The sequence below is a fragment of the Vombatus ursinus genome, unplaced genomic scaffold (assembly GCF_900497805.2).
Source record: "Vombatus ursinus unplaced genomic scaffold, bare-nosed wombat genome assembly UNPS02014355.1, whole genome shotgun sequence".
Classification (NCBI taxonomy): domain Eukaryota; kingdom Metazoa; phylum Chordata; class Mammalia; order Diprotodontia; family Vombatidae; genus Vombatus; species Vombatus ursinus.
Window position 1 is genome coordinate 451,804 of NW_020954133.1, and position 960 is coordinate 452,763.

The 960-nt window shown below is 46.7% G+C and overlaps 1 protein-coding gene across 1 annotated transcript; it reads right to left on the reverse strand.

Annotated features, from left to right (window-relative positions):
* Nucleotides 1-960, reverse strand: LOC114042344 (olfactory receptor 52B2-like). Its single transcript, XM_027861026.1, has one exon. It carries the CDS (start codon nt 859-861, stop codon nt 1-3), a length of 861 nt encoding a protein of 286 aa, XP_027716827.1. The 5' UTR covers nt 862-960.

Consider the following 960-nt stretch of genomic DNA (forward strand, 5'->3'; position numbering starts at 1 on the left):
TTAAGCTACCCAATTATCCATGAGTCCTCCAGCTAAGCCTCCCAGGCCCAATTGGGAGAACCTGTGTATGATATGATCCCGTATTTGCTTAGTCCTGACACCATATATAATGGGGTTCAGTGCAGGGGGCACTACAAGATAGAGATTAGCCAGCAGCACCCCGTAGTATATGTGGTTGATCAGCACTGTCAGGTAGGCTGGCAGGTAGAACATGAGGATGACACATACATGTGAACTGCAGGTGCCAAGAGCCTTGAGTTGGGCTTCACGGGATGGGAGTTGTAAGACTGCTCGGAGAATGAGAGTGTAGGAGATAGAAATGAGGATGACATCTAAGCCTGTGGACAAGAAAGATAACACTAGAGTGTAAATGTTATTGGCTGTTATATCTGCACAGGCCAGTCTGGAAATCTTAGTTTGCACGCAATAAGTATCAGCAATGATGTTATTTCCACAGAATGGTAGCCTCTCAACTAGGAAGATAAAAGGGGAAGTGATAAGTAGACCTCTGGCCACGGAAAATCCCACAATTTTCCTGATCACAGAAGGGGTCAGTATCATGGTGTATCTCAGAGGAAAGCAGATGGCCACATAGCGGTCAAATGCCATGGCCAGAAGTACTGTTGACTCCATGACAAAGATGGTGATGACAGAGAACATCTGGGTCATACAGGCCTGGAAAGAAATGACTCTATCCTTGAACCAAAAAATGGCCAGTGTCTTGGGCATGATGGTGCTGGAAAGCAAAAGGTCTGACAGGGCTAACATGGCCAGGAAGAGGTACATAGGCTTGTGTAGACTGTGCTCCAACCAGATGAATATGATCAACAGAGAGTTACCTCCAAGGGCCACTACATACATGGTACAGAAGGGGATGGAGATCCAGACGTGCAGTTCTTCTAGACCTGGGATGCCCCAAAGGAGGAAGACATCTGGGTGGAAAGTATGATTAATGTCAGC